The sequence below is a fragment of the Vittaforma corneae genome (genome assembly GCF_000231115.1).
Source record: "Vittaforma corneae ATCC 50505 unplaced genomic scaffold supercont1.106, whole genome shotgun sequence".
Classification (NCBI taxonomy): Eukaryota; Fungi; Microsporidia; family Nosematidae; genus Vittaforma; species Vittaforma corneae.
The window spans coordinates 1-872 of record NW_006889939.1 but is presented as its reverse complement, the minus strand read 5'-3'; the positions used below and the strand labels follow the sequence as shown (position 1 = coordinate 872).

Below are 872 nucleotides of genomic sequence, written 5' to 3'. Positions count from 1 at the left end.
TACACTACTCCTATCCATGTCCATCTTCCATATCTCTCTTATACACTCCCACCTTCTATCCTAGTATCTTTCCCTTACTCATCCAGCTGCTAGTACCTATTTATTCCCTTCTCTGTATATCAAAATATCTCCTTTTCTACCATATCTACCTACACATTGTTCACTTACTCCTCTCCAAAATCTTCACTCATCCCAACAATCATATCTTATATTGCCACTTACTTCTCCCTGTCTAATCCATCTGTAGCATTCCATATCTGCAATAATACAATCCACACATACTCCATTGGTCTAACTACTACAATGTAATATTGATCTATCCTCATATCTCTTATTTATTTCTATCCACTACTTTTCTTACTTATACTGCACTTTATATTCCTATCACACTGTCTTGCATACATATAAGCTGAATAGATGCTATCTGGCTTGTGCAAAGATCTACTATTCTTTGAACTCTCCCTGTCATACCAATGATAAATTAAATCGCTAAGTTTTGCACAATATAAAATTTGCATGCACACCCATGCACGGCTTGTCACTGTCAGCCAAAACTATAAGTGATCTGATCAGAGTACTGCCTGTTGGATTTCTTACTCTATTCTCCACAGATGCCAGTTGCACTATGATGGATACTGAGCAAAAGTCTGCACTTGGCAATCCTTCAGGTGGACAGCTCCAAAGTACTTCCACTCCAAGTGGCGAATACAACAACACCTCATCCAATGTGGCTTCCAAGCCCAGAGTTTTCAAGGACAAAGATGACAGCCGCTTTACTACTTTCATGAATGATTCCAGAATCTCTGAAATAATCAATGAGTACTTTGAAAGAGTAAATTTTGCCCAACACAATGAGTATCCAAGTATTAAAC

General features: G+C 38.1%; 1 protein-coding gene across 1 annotated transcript; it reads left to right on the top strand.

The window, feature by feature from the left end:
* Window positions 1–526: 526 nt before the first annotated feature.
* VICG_02181 (uncharacterized protein) lies at window positions 527–872 on the top strand (the record flags this gene model as incomplete). The annotated part of the gene is made up of 1 exon (XM_007605564.1): window positions 527–872. A coding segment is annotated over one exon (346 nt), but the record flags the coding sequence as incomplete, so codon positions are not given.